Consider the following 18,904-nt stretch of genomic DNA (forward strand, 5'->3'; position numbering starts at 1 on the left):
CCCCAGATTTTTTAAAAACTTTTCCCCTCTTTAATAGGATGCTGGTGTGGGAAGGAAAATCTGATCTGTATTTCAGGGGTGAAAAGAAAAACAAACAAACATCAGTGCTACTTGAACAGGAGGAACTTGTATAGGCAGTCTTCAACTTACAATTATAATTGAGCCCAAAATTTATCTTGCTAAGTGAGAAATTTATTGAATTTTGCCTCATCTTACGACCTTTCTTGCCACATTTCTTAAGCAAATCACTGCAGTTGCTAAATTAGTAACACGGTTGTTAAGTGAATCTGGCTTCCCCATTGACTTTGCTTGTCAGAAGGTCACAAAAGGGGATCGCATGACCCTGGGACATGGCAACCAGCATCAGCCGTCAGGCATCCAAATGTAAATCACGTGACCATGGGGATGCTGCCACGGTCATAAGTGTGAAAAGTGGTCATAAATCACTTTTTTCAGTGCCATTGTAACTTTGAAGGGTCACTAAGTGAACTGTTGTAAATCGAGGACTACTTGTATTTCCAAGTCAAAGCCCATGGATAGTAGACTCTAAAATACGAAACATTCTAGCAACATTTATAATATTCTAAATTAGTTTCTTAATTGGTTTTCCTTGTTTACATTTTAACATTCTTATTAACCCCGGGAAAAAAAATACTGATTAAATCAAGTGATGATTAAATCTTTTTCTTTATAATTAAGTTTACATAGTGAAAGTTCATGTATTTGTTTGTTTTTATAACTTAAAAGTATTTAATCCTCATGTTTGCTTGTGAATTTAAACGTTTTCTTTTCCTGAGTCCTTCGGGAGAAGGGCGGTATATAAATAAAATTATGATGATGATGATGATGATGATGATGATGAAGAAGAAGAATTGTCGGCTTTTTCACCCTTCCCTCTCCCGAGGCTCCTGTCAGCCATTAGTAACTTTCTTAGAGCTTAGATTACTCAATAATGCGATTTCTTATAAAACAGTTCTAATACACTTTATACAAATTTATAGACCCTTCCCACACTGGGACCAATTGATTTGGGATCCGTCCTATGCATGATGGCTTCTCCCCAGTTTTTTTTTAATAAAATTCCCTCCCTTTGACCAGCTGATTGGGCCAATAATCATTGATCGGAGGTCCGTCCCGTGAATATTTGCTTCTCCTCAATTGGTTCTTTTCAAAATACTCTGTTTTTCCTTTAAGAAGCCAGCGAAGCTGACCGCAACAGCCACAACAAATATTCTCGGTTTCCCAAAGGCGGTCACCTGTTTCGCAGGGAAAGGCGCGAAACTTAATTTTCTCTTTCCTTGTCCCGGCGGAGGAGATGGCGATGGCGGCGGCAGCGCCCATGCAGGATTTGCTGGAAGAAGCCACCTGCTCCATCTGCCTGGATTATTTCCAGGACCCCGTGCTCATCCCGGAGTGCGGCCACAACTTCTGCCGGGGCTGCCTGACTCGCAGTTTGAGGACGTCGGAATCGGAGGCTTCCTGCCCCCAGTGCAGACAGACCTTCGGGCCCCGCAACGTCCTCCCCAACAGGCAGCTGGCGCGGCTGGTGGAAGTGGCCAGGCGATGCAGAAGCCCTTGGGGCGAAGAAGGAGGGAGCTTTTGCCCGAAGCACCGGGAACCCTTCAAGCTGTTTTGTAAGGACCACGAGACCCTCATCTGCGTGGTCTGCGACCGATCCAAAGAGCACAGGGGCCACTCGGTGATCCCTGCGGAGGAGGCTTTCCAGGAGTACCAGGTAGGAATCAGCCATTCAGATCCTTGACCTTTCTGGCAATCCTTATATCAGTTTACTTGCTTCCTCTGCTGTTAGCAAAGTGGGGGTTAGCCTGGGGCAGATGCCAATGAGAACCAGACAGGAGAGGCTGTTCAAGCTGATGTTGAACTTAATTACGGCAGCCAGACTTTTAGTAGCGCAATATTGGAAGAAGGAAGAACTGCCGACTATAGAAGAATGGACTTTAAAAGTTTCCAACCTGGCGGAAATGGCAAAGATCTCTGCGTACTTGAAAGACCAGTCGCAACAGAGATATATTGTGGAGTGGAGAAGATGGATTGATTATATCCAGAATAAATATGGGACTAAAAAGTTTCATCTAGCATTTGAATAAGTATTGATGTGATATTTAAATTGCTTGTAGTTATTTTATAAGAGTTAAAGTGCGATAGATTTAATATTTTATTGTTGTTGGCATAAGGTAGACTATGATTGCTTGTATTTTTATACCCTGTATTGAGCTCTGGGAAGTCGGGGAGAGGGGAGGGGGAAGGGAGGGAGATGTTGGGGAGGGTTGGGGAGAGGGGAGGGGGTTGGGAGGGGTTTTGTCTTTTTAAAAAAAATGTATTGTAAAACTTTTCAATAAAAAAAGGAGAGGCTGTTCAAGGAACTTTTCTTGAAGTATGAAGGGTCTCAGCAGCTAAAGGAGCCAAGACCCCAACCATACACATACAAATTTTATACAATTATGATAAGGCCCTAAAAATCACACATTGGCTCATTGACTCCTGCGAGTCCCTTGGACTGCAAGGTGATCAAACCGGTCAGTCCTAGAGGAGATCAACCCTGACTGCTCTTTCGAAGGCCAGATCCTGAAGATGAAACTCAAATACTTTGGCCACCTAATGAGAAGGAAGGACTCACTGGAGAAGAGCCTAATGCTGGGAAAAGTTGAGGACAAGAGAAGGGGACGACAGAGAATGAGGTGGCTGGATGGAGTCACTGAAGCAATAGGCATGAGCTTAAATGGACTCCAGAAGATGGTACAGGACAAGAATGCCTGGAAGAAAGTTGTCCATGGGGTCGTGAAAATTCGGACCCGACTTCACAACTAAGAACAGCAACAACAACTTTGGATTGTATTCTACTTTACCTTCATTCTTAATACATTGCATATTTATATTTATGCTAATGAGCTTTCTTATCAAAAGGACTGTGTATTTTATTATTACAATCTAGAGGTTACCATACTTTATGTCTACGTTCCTTAGCTTCTAAACTTTCTTGTAACTTTCTTATTCAGTCATCCAATCAATCAGAACAGCTGGAAGGGAAGGCTCAAGCAGGAGGCCTTATACCAGGGCTGTCCAACTCACAACAGCACCTGATGTGTCGAGACGTATTGCGACCCTTTTGCCATTGCCGGCAATGGGGTGGGCACGTTTTTGCTATTTTGCATCAGGCCCGCGGGCCGGCAGTTTGACACCCCTGCCCTATACCATTTCAGACATTTAAAACCTCCAGTGATGAAGCACCCACAACTTCTGGAGGCAAAGCTGTTCCACTGGTTAATTGTTCTCACTGTTAGGAAGTTTCTCCTTAATTCCAGGTTGCTTCTCTCTTTGGTCAGTTTCCATCCAGAGTTTCTTGTCCTGCTTATTGGAAAATAAGTTGACCACCTCTTCTTTCTGGTGGCCCCTCAAATACTGAAATACTACTATCATGACACCTCAGTCCTTCTCTTGTTGCTAGGCAGTAGTGTCCCACCATTTGTCACATAAAAATTTGGATGCTTGGTAACTGGCATGTATATATCTTGTAACTTGGTGTACCCTCAGATGTAACTCTTTACGGAAAAGAAACTCAAAACTTGTATTTTCTCCTCAGATCAAGGTTGGGGATTGCCTGAAGGCTCAGAAGAAGGAGAAAGAAAAAATAGCTACATACAAAACGGACACAGAGCAAAGAGTGCAGGAGATGCTTGTAAGTATTGATCCAACGGTGAGGAGCTTCTGAACTAATAGGAAAAAGAACACAGTCTGCCATCTTTAATAATAGGCAGCCTATTATTTAATAATAGACAGTAAGTACAAGTTCTGACTTAAATAAAATTCAAGTTAAAGACTGTGTTAGGGCACAGAACTTGTTCGTAACCTGGGGATTGTATCTTTCGGTTGTCACCATTGGATGAATGAGTCACACTTATGTTAAGGCACCTATGAGCCTTGGTGGAGCAGTGGGCTAATGCCTCCTTAAGTAACACCAGCTGCCTGCAATTAGTGCAGGTTCGCATCCCACCAGGCTCAAGGTTGACTCAGCCTTCCATCCTTCCGAGGTAGGTAAAACGAGGACCCAGATTGTTGGGGGCAATTAAGCTGACTTTGTAATAATGCTGCTTGGGGGTGTGTGAAAGCCCTAATAAGCAGTCATATACATAGAATGAAGGCTACTGCTAAGCTTGTAAGCCGCCCTGAGTCTTCGGAGAAGGGCGGGATATAAATGGAATTAAAATAAATAAATAAATAATGAGCCGTGTTTTACAAAATGGGTTTGGTTTGCATAATTAATGCCAACCATATTTCATCTTACTGAAAAAAATGTGAACTCAAACATTTTTCTGACTTACTTTTTTGGAATCCCAGATCTCCCAAAGAAAATTTTCATGAGAGAGCATTTCAACTGGAGCCTTTTTTTTTTAGAAATCTTTCCCCCTGCCCTTGTTAATATAAAAAGTTTTTTTTTCTCCCTAGGAAATTCTACCACTTCACTTCTGGATTCTTCAGGGAATCTATTAAAATTAAAATAAATATAATTAAAATAAAATATAAATATGCCTTTTGCTGTTTCTGTCTTCTTGTTCTAGGACCTCATCGAAAAAGAGAAACAAAATGTAGTGGCTGAATTCAGAGAACTACAACTCTGGTTAGAAGGACAGGAGAAGCTTCTGTTGGCTAGAATGGAAGAGACGGAGAAGGAGATTATGGCTATAAAGGAGGAAGGTTTGGCCAAGCACATGGAGGAACTGTGCTGTCTTGACGATCTCATCCAGGAGATAGAAGAGAAGCATCAGCAGCCAGCCAGCAAACTCTTACAGGTCAGGCAGGGAGATCATAGATTCACAGGGCTGGAAGGGACCTTGGAGGTCTTCTAGTCCAATGCTTTGCCCAAGGCAAGGAGTCTTTATACCATCCTGAAGAAATGATTGTCCAAACTATTATTGGAAGCCTCCAGTGATGGAGCAACCGTCATAAATATGAATCAGTTGCTAAGCAGCTGATTTTTGATCATGTGACCATGCTGCAACAATCTTAAGTGTGAAAAATGATCATAAGTCATTTTTTTAGTGGTGCTGTAATTTCAAATGGTCACTAAATGAACAGTTGAAAGTCGAGGACCTTGTATAGTTGCTAATATTAGGGATATATAGTATAATTCAGAAAAAGCAAGCCGCACGAAAAGCAAGAATTCAAAGTTCAGGTCACTTTTATTTTTTTATTTATTTTATTTTATTTTAATCCCATTTATATCCCGCCCTTCTCCGAAGACTCAGGGCGGCTTACAATTTCAGCACAAAACAATGTGCTTAGCAGTAGCCTTCATTCTATGTATATGCCTGCTTATTAGGGCTTTCACACACCCCCAAGCGGCATTATTACAAAGTCAGCTTAATTGCCCCCAACAATCTGGGTCCTCATTTTACCTACCTCGGAAGGATGGAAGGCTGAGTCAACCTTGAGCCTGGTGGGATGCGAACCTGCACTAATTGCAGGCAGCTGGTGTTCCTTAAGGAGGCATTAGCCCACTGCTCCACCAAGACTCCTTGTCTATATTCTTCGCTTGTCTATATTCTTCACAATTTTAGGAATGCCTGCTTGTGAGGGGACGTGGTGGTGGGTGTTCTTTTAGGGTCTCCTCCCCTTAATCTCAGGGCAAGGAGAACCCCAACACTGATGGCCTTCTGCAGACTCATAACCACTTAGATTTTCCAAAGTGCTTTGATTCTGGAATAGTAAATGCAAGACATTTTTGTACTCTTTTAATGCACTATTTTATTTTTCACATATATCATAATCTGTATAATTGTGTTGGATTCAACCGGGGTATAATTTTTGTAAGACAAGGAAATAAAAATAATACCTCTCTAAAAGAGGTGGATGGCTAGGGAAAAAAGAGCAATGGGATTTTTTTTTTTAAATGGAAGTAGTTTTTATGTGTGTGTTAGTGTCTGGTTGTCCAGAGGCTTCACACATTTCTTTTGTGAATTTAACTGCATAGGAAATGGTTCCTTTCAGTGTTTTGTCTCTTTTTTTTTTTAGGACATTAGACGCATTTTGAAGAAGTAAGTGAATCCACCCCCTTCTTTACAGTCTCAGAAATCTGCGGTTCCTCCAGCAGTTTTCCTATTTTGGAAACTTCTGTTTGTATTTAACAGTCTTTTAATTTAAAGATAATGTACTGTATTTCAGAGCTTCGTAAATATTTCTTCAGACAACCCCAATACTGTACAATATAATTAGCAATATTTGATAAGGTGAATTATGGTTCGTTGCACTGTTAACCAGATGTTTAGACTGAATTTGGTATTTTTATCCAGCTGTTGAGTACTTTTGAAGTATAGACAGTTGTTTGACAGTATTAAAGGTATCATTGTAGGATGTAAGCTATTCCAAGTAAAGCTGCCTTTTGCAATTGTCTGATAGTGGTTTTGCCAATGCCGATGGTGTTCCAGTGGTGCTCCAGATGTTTTGGGATTACACCCAAGGCATTTATTCCTATTGGTACTACCTTTGTTTTCTTTTGCCGCAGTCATTCTACTTCTGTTTACAAGTCTTTGTGTTTTGTTATTTTCTCCAGTTCTTTCTCTTTTATTCCACTGTCTCCAGGTAATGCCATGTCCACTATCCAGACTTTTTTTTGTCTTTCTTATCAATAATTGTTAAGTCTGGGGTGTTATGCAGCAGCAAATGGTTGCCTTTGAATTCTAAGGTCCCAAAGCACTTTAGCTTCTTCATTTTCTATCACATTGTCTATTTAATGATCCAATTATAGTTTACTATAGTAATATTTAAGGGACGCGGTGGCTCAGTGGGTTAGGATGCTGAGCTTGTCGATCAGATGGTCGGCAGTTTGGCGGGTCGAATCCCGAGTGCCGTGTAACAGAGTGAGCGTCTGTTACTCATCCCAGCTTCTGCCAACCTAGCAGTTCGAAAGCATGTAAAAGTGCAAGTAGAAAAATAGGGACCACTACGGTGGGAAGGTAACAGCGTTCCGTGCGCCTTTGGCGTCCAGTCATGCCGGCCACATGACCACGGAGACGTCCTCGGACAAGTGCTGGCTCTTCGGCTTTGAAACGGAGATGAGCACCGGCCCCTAGAGTCGGAAACGACTAGCACGCACGTGCGGGGGAACCTTTACCTTTTACCTTTATAGTAATATTTAAAAAACCTTTTTGATACTGAATTATTTGTCCCCAGGATTTATCAGTCATTTTCATTAACGAAATCATTCAACATTGTTCTATCTGTCTCATTTTCAGTGAAAAAATATTTTCCGTAAGGAAGTCTTTTGAATCCTAGTTGCCGATTACACAATTAATGTCCTCTGTGAATTTTCTCTGCTCAAGACTAAACATTTACTTTCAGTATCTCTTCAAGGACCTGTTTTTAGGCATCTTTTTGCTCTTCTCTTTCCAGCCCCTTCTACAATACTTTTTAATATGTGGTACACAAAACTCAACCCTTCAGCACAGAAAAAAAGTGGAAGTAGCACAAATCCTGATTTGGAAAATTTGCCTCTGTTCATGTACATTTTTCTGGTAGATCACACTGTAACTCCTATTCATCCTCAGCTTGCATTTGGCTTCTCTTGCAACTAGGTAATCCTCGACTTATGACAACAATGAGGTCGTTAAATGAGTGATCATGGGGCAGCGCCCAACTATACACTCGTTTTTGCCACATTTGTTAGGTAAATCATGTGGTTGTTTAAGCCAGTTACACGGTTGTTAAGAGAATCCGGATTCTCCCGCGGACTTTGCTTGTCAGAAGCCAGCTGGGCAGAATCGGAAATGGTAGTCATGTAACCCTGGGATGCTGCATCTTTTGTAAATACCGTACATGCCCGTTGCGAAGCACCTGAATTGTGATTACAGGGGCACCGTGACAGATGTCGTGTGAAAATGGTTGCAAGTCACTTTTTTGAGAGCCGTTGTAACTGGCTGCTAACAAATAGTCATAAAATGAGGATTATTTGTAACTGCATTTGTCTCCGTTAAATTTCACTGCATTGCTTTTAATCCATCAAGATCAGTTTGAATGTTATATCCATCTTCTAAATTGATTAGCTACCTCATCCTCTCTAGCGATTTTCAGATTTGGTAAGATACAATCCATTTTTTTTGTCCAAGGGATTTGCAAAGAATTTTAAAAAGTAGGGATCTCAGAGCGGATACTTGGTGGTCTCTATTAGATCTCTCACTTGGCTGGATGAGGGTGGATGAGTGCAGTTCCAGGTCAAGCACCACATAAATACAACGGGCAGAACAGCCCAGTGCACACATTCTGGAGAGAGAGAGCAGTTCTCTGAGAATGGGCTGCAGCACGGATCCGAAAGTTTGGAAGAATAAACCTTTGTCTCAGTGACTGACTCAGACTGGATCCTTGTAGCTAGCCAATCCTCAAGCACCATCTGATGTTTTAGAAAGCTTCTTCCATGGAAGGATGATAAACAATGTTCTTTTGTCTTGCCAGGTACCAGGCTAAAAAAATGTATGAGAATCCGGTGGATTTACTTGTAGACCGGCAGTGGACAATCTGGGATTACAGTGAAATGACTGCACTTCTGAAAAGGGCCATGAAAAAACTGAGAGGTAAAAAAAAAAAACAGCCTCCGGGGTTTTACGCTGGGTGACATTTTGATCCCAGAGCATCCAAGAGAGATTCTGGGTCAGTGTCACAAGGATCAAGGAGGGATCATTTCAGGATCAGTGGAAGAGGCCCCTTCATTTCTCTGGGGAAAGGCCTTGGGTCTTGACACCAGGAGGGGGAACAGGAGCTTTCTGCTTTCTCTCATTAAAGATGGGCCTGCTAAAAATGGGAACCATTAGCTAGTGATATTTGACCAATTACAGGTAATCCTCGACTTACACTTCATTTAGCGACCGTTCAAAGTTAACAATGGCACTGAAAAAGTGACTTACGGCCATTTTTCACACTTTATGACCCTTGCAGCAACCCCAAAGTCATGCGATCACAATTCAGAGGCCTGGCAACTGACTCATATTTATGATGGTTGCAGTGTCCCGGGGTCCTGTGACCATCTTTTGTGACGTTCTGACAAACACAACCGGGTTCCTAATTTAATAACTGCAATGATTCACTTAACAAATGTGGCAAGAAAAGTCGTAAAATGGGGGGGGGGGAAACTAACTTAACAAATTCCTCATATAGCAACATAAATTCTGGGCTCAATACTGGTTGTAAGTTGAGGACTACCTGTATATGGAATATATAGTAGAATATATTTATATCTGGTGGAATATACATAAAGAGCTATGACATTCTGGCTTGTGGCTTTCCTTATTCCTTATTTCCTGATTTGAGTCCAAGGAAGGGAAACCAGGGTATCTGTAGGGAGGCCCTTCTGATGCTCCATTTCCAGTGAGGAGATGCTGAATCCCTCCCTTTTCTTCCCCAGATACTCTGGAAAGTGGACTGCAAATAGAGTAAGGTAAATATGAGTTATAAGAATTGCAATTGCTTGCTATTTTAAGCTCTGATGCCAGTAACTTTAGGAAAAACATAATAGAGTAACAAAAAAGAAAAATACAGGACTATGATGATCCAGTACATGTTAATGATTTTATGATTTATTACGTATTACTTTCTGTTTATATGTACACTACGAACTTATGCAGCACAAACAGGTTCCTTGTGTGTCTGATCACATTTGGCCAATAAAGAATTATTCTATTCTATTCTATTCTATTCTATTCTATTCTATTCTATTCTATTCTATTCTATTCTATTCTATTCTATTCTATTCTATTCTATTCTATTCTATTCTATTCTACTCTACTCTACTCTACTCTACTCTATATATAATGTACAATACAATACAATACAATACAATACAATACAATACAATATAATATGTTAGTTAATTTCTTCCCCTTCTGAATCCAGGAATAAGAAAAATTCTCTCTGTTCACATTCTTGGATCTCTTAGTGCTGGATGTTGTCATTAAATAAGTGGTATTTATTAGGGTTGTTGTTATACAACTGCCTTGTCTATTTCACAGATTTTTACCCAGGATGTAGATGGAAAGTTGATCTGTGTTAACAAACCATTCTAACTAAGCCTGTCAGCTCCCATAAGATTTTATGTTTGCTTATGCTTTGCTGCTATGCAGTGACAGACTGCCATGAATTGTGGGGAGGGGGAATTGAAGGGGGGAATGCTTGGGGAGATGAAAGTAAGGGATGTATCTCCTTGAGACTGCCTCAAGATCACTTGGCTGGAAGTGGGGGGGGGTCACTTGGCTGGAAGAAGGGGGCCGCATACCAAAGTACACTCGGACCATTATGAAAACATCTTGCCTGAACTATAGGACTGGGCAATGAGACACTGTTAAGGGAAATTGAACTTAGGGGATTTTGGTGCGCAATTCTCAGTTCTGGCTTTGCAGTACTGCTATACACTTGATCTCTAATAAAACTATACCTTTCTCAACAAATGGAACCAAGGATTGTTTCTGTTTAGAGGTGTAAGTTGTGGCAGGTCCGACAAAGCCTTTTTAAAGCCAGCAAAACCCTGACTGGATTTGTTTGGCCATGTTTGCTCTAACACTGGAGGTTTTTAAGAAGAGATTGGACAACCATTTGTCTGAAATGGTATAGGTTTTCCTACTTAAGCAGGGGGGTTGGACTAGAAGACCTCCAAGGTCCCTTCAAACTTCTTTCCTGACGTGATAGCATCCAGACGTATTTAAACTACAACTCTCAGAACTGGCCATGTTTGCTTGAATTCTGGCAGTTGTAGCCCCAAAACACCAAAAGAGAGGCCAGGCTGGGCTATATTGCCCTAGACTGTCAATTTCAAGCATCCTCTCATCTGCCTTTTACTTTCTTTTTTCCCTTTCTTCACCCCAAAGAAAACATAACTCTGCATCCTGATACTGCGAACGCTTGGCTAATCCTATCCGAAGACTGAAGAAATCTGAAAGTGGGAGGAGAGGGCCTGGATTTTCCCAGGAGCCCCGAGCGATTTGATTCCCATTTCTACATCTTGGGACAGGAGGGTTTTGCAAGTGGGAGATCGGTCTGGGATGTCATCATGAGAAGAGAGGAAGGCTGGAGTATTGATGTGGCTAAAAGTTCGGTGAGGAGGAAGAAGAAGGTTGAATATGGCTGAGAGGCTGGTATCTGGTGCTTTGGGAACTGGGGAGGGGATTACTATATCTCAGAACCCCCTGAGTATTCACCTCTGGTCCTGAAGGAGGAACCCAAGAAGATCTGAGTTTCTCTGAACTGTGAAGGGAGGTGGGTGACCATTGCCCTGCTCCATATATACTCCGAGCCCTCCTTCTTTGGAGATGCTCTCCTGCCCTTCTTTCTAAGTGGATACAAAAACCCACCTTATAATTGCCTGAGGGCAATTGAAAGGAGGAGGTAGCCTTAAGTCACATATATTGCTGTTACATCGGGATAGGACTCAATGTTAATTTCCCTCACTGAAGTAATTTATTTGGAGAATGGCAATATGAATTGCCTCATAAAAAGGTGCCAGGCTTTGAACTACCACACCAGCAATGGACAATCCTGAACAGGATTTGCACTCACATGGCATCTGCTGGGACTCACTGTATAAAAGGGACATAGTATCTTCCTTCAGTGTGATTGTGGGCTCCTGTGTCAACCTGTAGATCCAATCCTGCCCAACTGTAAACTGAGCACATATACAAGTCCGGTATCTGATTTTTTTTCTCCATATAAGCAATGCTGCAGTGATTAGACGGCCTAGACCAGGGGTAGGCAACCTCGGCTCTTTTATGACTCGTGGACTTCAACTCCCAGAATTCCTGAGCCAGCTGGCTCAGGAATTCTGAGAGTTGAAGTCCACGAGTCATAAAAGACCTGAGGTTGCCTACCCCTGGCCTAGACCAAGGTAGGTAACCTTGGCTCTTTTATGACTCGTGGACCTCAACTCCCAGAATTCCTGAGCTAGCTATTTTGGCTCAGGAATTCTGGGAGTTGAAGTCTATGAGTAATAAAAGAGCCAAGGTTGCCTACCCCTGGCCTAGACATTGGTATCTGAATATACTGTAGATCTTTTTAATATTCATATGTGTAGGCGAAATGTTAATATTTATTGCTAGTTCATGCATGATATGCCATACACCAAGGGTCCCCAAACCCCGTTCTGTGGACTGGTACCGGGCCACGTCATGCCAGCAACTGGTCTGCACAAACAAGCCAAGCTCCATCCACGAGATGCAGGCAGCACACAAAACCACACCCCCTCCAGTCTGCGGAAAAACTTCTCTCCACGGAACTGGTCCCTGGTGCCCAAAAGGTTGGGGACCTCTGCCATACACTAAATAAATAAATAGGGACTGTATTGGTCTATGACTTGAAGATTTCCCTCAGTAAATGATCCCATCCCACATTCTACATATTCCATATTCTGCAACTGTAACCTTCTGTTTCTCCCTTCCTTGGAGTCACCTAGGCTGCCTCCTCATGCTGAGTTTTGCCCAGTTTTAGAGCTTTTCCTCATCCATTTTCTGACTGGCTGGCTGGGAAGTGGGCAGTCCAGGCAGATCTTCCTCTGCCAGATCTTCCTCTTAGAGAAAGGATTATAATTTCTACATTCTACATGCTTCCTAGGTAAGTCAATGGAATCTCTTTCCCAGACGACCTCTGGGTAGTTAGTTGCCTTTAAGTTGGACTCCTAGGGGTGGGTGTCTGGCCACTTTTGGATTATTTCTGGCACAGATCAGGCAAGCTGCTACAGTTCGGGAGGCAACAGAATAGAGACCTTTGCCGACTGCATAGCATGTCACAAAGTCTACCAGGAATCCCCCCCCAAAAAAGCGTGTTAGCATGTATTTGGGATAAAAAGAATCCTTAGGGGTGCATTTGGTAGAATATGTTTGCCTCCATCGTCCATCATTCCCCTCTCTTCCTCCAACTGACATGGCCCGTGTCCTGTCCTTAGGTATATATGAGGATGGGGAAGTGGGTATAGATGGAGAAATTGGAATTAGGAAGGCTGTGAATTCTGAGCATCGTGGGGCAGCTCCTTTAACAGTCCTATCTGCAGTCCGATTCCCATTTGCATAAACGGTGCCTTCCTTAGAATGCCCCTTGTCATGTATGACTGCTACTTGTTTTGGCTGCCAAACTGCCTCCAATAATTCTAAAATTTGTGAGCCATACTTAATCGTTCACCCTTTTGCATTCAATAATCCCCTTTCCTTCCATAAGGCTCCATGGGCGTGCAAGACTCCAAAGGCATATTTGCTATCTGTGTAAAGATTTACTGTTTCTCCCACAGTCAGCTGTGAGGCTCTAGTTAAAGCAGAGGTCCCCAACCTTTTGGGCACCATGGACCGGTTCCGTGGAAAGAGGTTTTTCTGTGGACTGGAGGGCGTGTGATTTTGTGTGTCACCTGCATCCCACAGATGGGGCTTTGTTTGTTTGTGCGGACCAGTTGCTGGCATGTCGTGGCCCGGTACTGGTCCACAGACCGGGGATTGAGGGCCCCTGAGTTAAAGCAATCATCTCAGCCAGCCGGGCAGAAGTGTTTACTGATAATGGTTTGGCTTCTATAACTTCCCATGGTGTGACCACTGCATATCCTGCCTATCTCTAGCCTTCTGCCATTAAGCTACTACCATCTGTAAACCATTGACCGTCAGCATTTGGGATAGGCTGATCACTAAGATCGGGTCTACTGGCATAGACTGTACAGAATCTGTTCAGTCTATACGCCACCTGTACACAATCATGATGTAATTCAGTATCTACCGGGCAAGAGTGTAGTTGGCTTGAGTGTATTGTATAACTCTAATATACAATACAATACAGAGGCAAGCAAGAAAGTATTTTGCTTGGTGGCCCCCAGTCATATAAAATGCTCCATTTACTTCCATAATCTCTTGAACCCCGTGTGCAACTTTGAGTATGAGATGTTGTCCCAGTGTGAATTTTTGAGCTTCTTCAACTAGCAGCGCTATTTGCTGCCACTGCTCGCAATGAGCCAGGCCATCCCAATGCCACCCCCTCTATCTGCTCATTGAAATATGCCACAGGTCTTTGCCATGAGCCTAGTTTCTGGGTGAGAACTCACACTGCAATGCCTTTTCATTTGTGTACAGAGAGAGTAAAAGGTCTAGTGGGGTCTGGAAGCCCCAGTGCTGGTGTTTGTAAGCTTACTTTTTGTGTGACTGCTTGTTGGCCTTCTCTGGTTCATTCAAACATTTTCCTCCCTCCCCCCTGCTTAACAGCTTCATAAAGGGACTTGACAATTAATCCAAAATTAGGAATCCAAATTCTACAAAAAACAGCCATCTCCAAGAATCCTCTTAGTTGTTTTCTGTTAACAGGTAAGGTAAAGGTTCCCCTGCACATGCGTGCTAGTCATTTCCAACGGTGCTCATCTCCGTTTCAAAGCCGAAGAGCCAGCGCTTGTCTGAGGACGTCTCTGTGGTTATGTGGCCGGCATGATTAGATGCCAAAGGCGCACGGAACACTGTTACCTTCCCACCGTAGTGGTCCCTATTTTTCTACTTGCATTTATACGTGCTCTCGAACTGCTAGGTTGGCAGAAGCTGGGATGAGTAACAAGTGCTCACTGTTACGCGGCACTGGGGATTCAACCCGCCAAACTGCCGACCATCTGGTCGACAAGCTCAGCGTCCTAACCCACTGAGCCACCACGTCCCTTGTCTGTTAACAGGGGCCTTTAATTGACAGTCTGCTTCCCTCCTTGGAGCTAACACTCTCTGCTGTCCTGCAGAGATGCCATAGCATAGCCTAAAGTATTTAACCTTCTGCTGTGTAATTTGGACTTTTGCTTTAAGATACCTTCCAGCCACAAGTTGCCAGCCAATTCAAGAGCAGTATAGTTCTTTCTGTACATTTTCCCCTTGTATTGGTACCTAAAAGCAAATCATCCACATACTGTACAAGTGAATATTCCTTCACCCATGATGGTTTATACAGGTCCTTGGCCAAACATTGGCCAAAATTAGTGGGACTATTTTAAAATCTCTGTGGTAATCTCGTCCATGTATATTGAATAAGGTAAAGGTAAAGGTTCCCCCGCACATGCGTGCTAGTCGTTTCCAACTCTAGGGGCCGGTGCTCATTTCCGTTTCAAAGCCGAAGAGCCAGCGCTTGTCTGAGGACGTCTCTGTGGTCATGTGGCCGGCATGACTAGACGCCAAAGGCGCACGGAACGCTGTTACCTTCCCACCATAGTGGTCCCTATTTTTCTACTTGCATTTTTACATGCTTTCGAACTGCTAGGTTGGCAGAAGCTGGGACGAGTAACAGGCACTCACTCTGTTACACGGCACTCGGGATTCGACCCGCCAAACTGCCGACCATCTAATCGACAACTCAGCGTCCTAACCCACTGAGCCACCGCGTCCCTATGTATATTGAATAGGGATGCCTAATGAGGGGTCTTGCCATTCAAAGGCAAGGATTGGTTGGCTCTTTTTGTGCCAATGGAACACAGAAGAAAGCACCCTTTAATATTGTATTGTATTCCATTAGCCACTTGTCCCCCTGGGGCTAAAGCCACAGTGACTGGTTTAACGAATACTGCCTTGCCTGGCTGTCCTGCCCAAACCCAAGTTTTCACAGCATTTTCTATTTCTGGTGGGATTGGGGAAATTTCTTCTTTTATTACTAAGGCAGTTGCTCTCCATATTTCCTATTGGGGTATCTTCATCTTTATGTTTCTCCCTTTGCATGTTATGGTTGCTTGTAATTTAGTTTTTCCTGAAGCTCCAACAATAGGTATCTCATCAGCAGTCTGAGGAGCTATAGGTCTGTTAAGGACAAATCTGCTTGCTCCTGTATCTATTAGCATCTTCTGATTCAACGGGGACAAAGAAGAGGAAATAAAAATAAACCACCATGGTAAATTCAAACATAGTGGTTTTGAACAAAATTTAATTCCTTTTATGTAGATTGTGATGAATTGGTCGGCTAATAAAAAATAATCCTATATTCAGCCCAGCCCGATCACTCAGTGAGGAACAGAATTATTAGCTCAGAGTCATTTAGTGTAATAAAGGATACTAGGGCAAGATACAGAGAAATGTTTTCAGTTATTTTATTAACTAGAATAGGGACTTTCAAAAATTAGATAATAGGATATTGTTATACAGTACTTCCCTTTAACAAGCTAGACAATAAAATGTTAAACCTTTGAAGGTTGGACTTTTTCTTGCAACAGAAATATGGGATATTAAAGAGAAATTTAGATGTGAATGTTCTGTAAATCACACCTAGTTTCCAGGCCCTAAATCTGTTTAGTAGTACTACAGTAGCCTCAGTCATATTAGTGGTGCCTTCCTTCCTTCCTTCCTTCCTTCCTTCCTTCCTTCCTTCCTTCCTTCCTTCTCTCACAGTTCACCTGGTGCCAAAATGACTTTAAAAATTTGATAATGGGATATTGTTATACAGTACTTCCCTTTAACATACTAGATCAGGGGTCTTCAAACTTGGCCCTTTTATGACTTGTGGACTTCAACTCCCAGAAACCCTCAGCCAGTGTGCCTGGCTGAGGAATTCTGGGAGTTGAAGTCCACAAGTCATAAAAGGGCCAGGTTTGAAGACTCCTGTACTAGATGATAAAAAGTTACACCCTCCTAGATTGAAAGTTTTACTAAAACAAAAATATTAAAAAGAGATTTAGATGTGAATGTTCTGTAAATTAGGATTCTAAAGTTTCCAGGCCCTAAATCTGTTTAATAGTACTACAGTAGCCTCAGTCATATTAGCCTTCCTTCCTTCCTTCCTTCCTTCCTTCCTTCCTTCCTTCCTTCCTTCCTTCCTTCCTTCCTTCCTTCCTTCCTTCCTTCCTTCCTTCCTCACAGAAAGGTCTTCACCTGGGGCCAAAATGAGGCCACTGTGGGTGCCAATTGAGGTTCTTTGGGAAGGACATTCCATATATGAGGTGCTGTCACTGAAAAGGCAACATAAAGGGGCTTGGGAGTGTCCATGTCCCCTCTGGGATCCCGTTGTGACTAAGGAAGACTCCCCCAAAAGCCCTCGAATAAAGAGCCTATAAGATGTTCTCCACCCACCAGATGCCCCCTCCCCTGCCCATGGGTCCCCCTGTCCTAGGTTGGTCTGAGACTACTAATTATTCTTTCTGTCCATCTCTTGCCTTATTGGACCTCATTGGTCTAACTTGAAGATTTCCATCCAGCAATTTTTTTTTGGTTTGAAGTTTTTAAGAAGACACTGGACAACCATTTGTCTGAAATGGTATAGGGTTCCCTGACTGAGTGGTGGGGGTTGGACTAGATGACCTCCAAGGTGTCTTCCATCATCATCATTCACAGTCAGCCAGATGCTCAGACTGGATTTAGCTTTTTTTGTCTACATATCGAGTCCTTACCAAGAATCTGGGAAGGGCAGATCTAGATGTTTGATGGTGTTACAGATATCGTCCTACCTAAGGCTGCTTTTTGCAATTGACTGATAGCGAATTTGTCAAAGTCAATTGGTGCTCTGGTTCTTTTGGGATTGCACCCAAGGCACCTATTTCTATTGGTGCTACCCTTACTTGCCTTTGCAACAGTTGTTCTATTTCTATGTCTTTGTATTTTGTTATCTTCTCCAGTTCTTTCTCTTCCTATTCTGCTGTCTCCAGACACTGCTATTATTGTTCTTGTTGTTATTTAAATGATCCCATTCCACATTCTACATATTCTATATCAGACATTTCAAACACAAGGCCAACCCCCTGCTCAGGCAGGAAACCCTATACCATTTCAGACCAATGGCTGTCCAGTCTCTTCTTAAAAACTTCCAGTATTGGAGTACTCACAGCTTCTGGAGGCAGGTTGTTCCACTAATCCAGCCATGTCAAACACAAGGCGGGGGGGGGGGGGCAGATCCGACCCTCCAAGTGGTTTCATGTGGCCCGCGAAGCCATCCTGGAAACAGTGAGGGAGCGGCCCCCACTGCCTTGGCCCTGGACCAGAGACCCTCCTTCTGCCAGAGACCCTCAGATCTGTCCCACTCCTGCCCAGGCCTCCATAGGCACCCTTGATGCGAATGATGTAGAGCTGGCCACGCCCACCCAGTAGGCCATACGCACTCTAGCCACGCCCACCCAGTAGGCCACGCCCACCCTGGCCATTGACACCCGTGTTCTATATTCTACAAGGTACTCTTTGTGTCTCCCTTCCACGGAATGACCCAGGCTGCCTCCTCACGTTGACTTTTGCCCAGGTTTAGAGCTTTTCCTGATTGGCTGACTGGGAAGGGGGCAAGCCAGGCAGGTCTTCCTCTGCCAGATATCCATATTAGAAGTTAAGAGAAAGGATTATAATTTCTACGTTCTCCTTTGTCTCTGAGACATCCTATCAATTGCAGCCTTGGATTTGGGCATTTATCAAGGATTTCTCCCAGTCTCTTTCATGCCAACTTTACTCAGTCCTGTCCCCTAAGTGTTTCCTTCTTCCTAGTTTTTCAAAAGCATTTTCCCCTTTAAACAAGCTGGTTGGATCAATAAAAATTGATCGTGAATCCACCCCATGGATATTTCTTTTCCCCCAGGTTTTTTTACAAATATTTTTTCCCTTAGCACATCGGTTGTCCCCAGTTTTTTTAAACTCCCCCCCCCTCTTTTAACAGGATGCTAGGACATATTATAATTGATCGGGGGTGGGTGGGTTCCATAGATGTTTCTTTTTCCCCAAGTTTTTTCCTACATATTTCTACTTAGCATTATTGCTTGGATCAATAACTGATCGGGGGGCTCAGTCCCAAAAATATTCGCTTCTGTCCAATTTGTTCTTTTGAAAATACTGTGCTTCTCCTTTAAGAAGCCAACGAAGCTGACCGCCACAGCAATAGTCCTTCGTTTCGATTTCCCGTCTGGGCACAGCCCAAAGGCGGTCACCTGATTCGCAGGGAAAGGCGCGAAACTTAAATTTTT

The 18,904-nt window shown here is 43.0% G+C and overlaps 1 protein-coding gene across 1 annotated transcript; it reads left to right on the forward strand.

Moving 5' to 3' along the window:
- Positions 1 to 1,285: 1,285 nt before the first annotated feature.
- LOC308663284 (zinc finger protein RFP-like) lies at positions 1,286 to 11,411 on the forward strand. The gene is made up of 7 exons (XM_081319582.1): positions 1,286 to 1,735; positions 3,602 to 3,697; positions 4,578 to 4,808; positions 6,031 to 6,053; positions 8,464 to 8,582; positions 9,410 to 9,442; positions 10,866 to 11,411. Exons 1-6 carry the CDS (start codon positions 1,316 to 1,318, stop codon positions 9,439 to 9,441), a joined length of 921 nt encoding a protein of 306 aa, XP_081175708.1. The 5' UTR covers positions 1,286 to 1,315; the 3' UTR covers position 9,442; positions 10,866 to 11,411.
- The last annotated feature ends 7,493 nt before the right edge of the window (positions 11,412 to 18,904 follow it).

This window comes from Vipera berus, assembly GCF_964194415.1.
Source record: "Vipera berus genome assembly, chromosome: 2".
Taxonomy (NCBI): Eukaryota; Metazoa; Chordata; class Lepidosauria; order Squamata; family Viperidae; genus Vipera; species Vipera berus.